This window comes from Pygoscelis adeliae, unplaced genomic scaffold (assembly GCF_000699105.1).
Source record: "Pygoscelis adeliae isolate BGI_AS28 unplaced genomic scaffold, ASM69910v1 Scaffold760, whole genome shotgun sequence".
Lineage (NCBI taxonomy): Eukaryota > Metazoa > Chordata > Aves > Sphenisciformes > Spheniscidae > Pygoscelis > Pygoscelis adeliae.
Genome location: NW_008823868.1, coordinates 14,949 through 15,579, shown reverse-complemented (window position 1 = coordinate 15,579; position 631 = coordinate 14,949). Strand labels below are relative to the sequence as shown.

Genomic DNA, 631 nt, shown 5'->3' with positions numbered 1-631 from the left:
CGGGGCCGGGTGTCTCTCAGCTGCCTGAGCGAGTGGGTCCGCTCTTGCAGGTTGAGAGAAACCCCTTCACTCTGGGGGACAGCTCTAGGCCCAGCAAAACGGAAAAGCTGCGAGAGTTCGTCGGGAAACTGCATGAGGTGAGCGCGCTCTTCCTTTTCCACGCTCTGCAACGTGGTTTTCGCCACCCTCGCTGCAGCCCTGAGGTGTGTTCAACCGAACTCCTCGGCGAGCGTTGCCTTAACCTTTTCCAGCGGTTCCACGCTTGCCCTGCCGTGTCCTCGCTTGTTTTATCAAGCTATTGCCGCTTTTTAACTGAGGGAAGCGTTAGGACCGGCCAAAGCGTGCTGAGAACGTCTCGGTGCCGGAAGCGCTGAAGGATCAGGAGGAGCCTTAATGCCTGGACGTGCTCTCTTTCTGCAGATCGCAGAGGGAAAGACAAAGGCTCACTTCATCATGGATGACCCTGCCGGCAACAGCTATCTTCAGGTACAGCGTCGCGCGCTCGAAGGATGACCTCCTTGAGGTCTCCCGAGCGGTTCGCGGGGGTTTTCTTCTTCCTTTCCCTGTTGCGTGTTGGGGGGCAGGGTTCCCTTCGGGCCTCCGGTAGCCAGCGGGTTGCCGCGGGCTCTGT

At 59.3% G+C, this 631-nt stretch overlaps 1 protein-coding gene across 1 annotated transcript in view; it reads left to right on the top strand.

Annotated features, from left to right (window-relative positions):
* Positions 1–513, top strand: part of LOC103924362 (apolipoprotein A-V-like) — a 14,735-nt gene extending 14,222 nt beyond the window's left edge. The window contains exons 7-8 of the mRNA XM_009332918.1: positions 21–137; positions 421–513. Coding sequence (XP_009331193.1) covers positions 21–137; positions 421–513 — 210 coding nt within the window. The remainder of the gene's footprint in view (positions 1–20; positions 138–420) is intronic.
* The last annotated feature ends 118 nt before the right edge of the window (positions 514–631 follow it).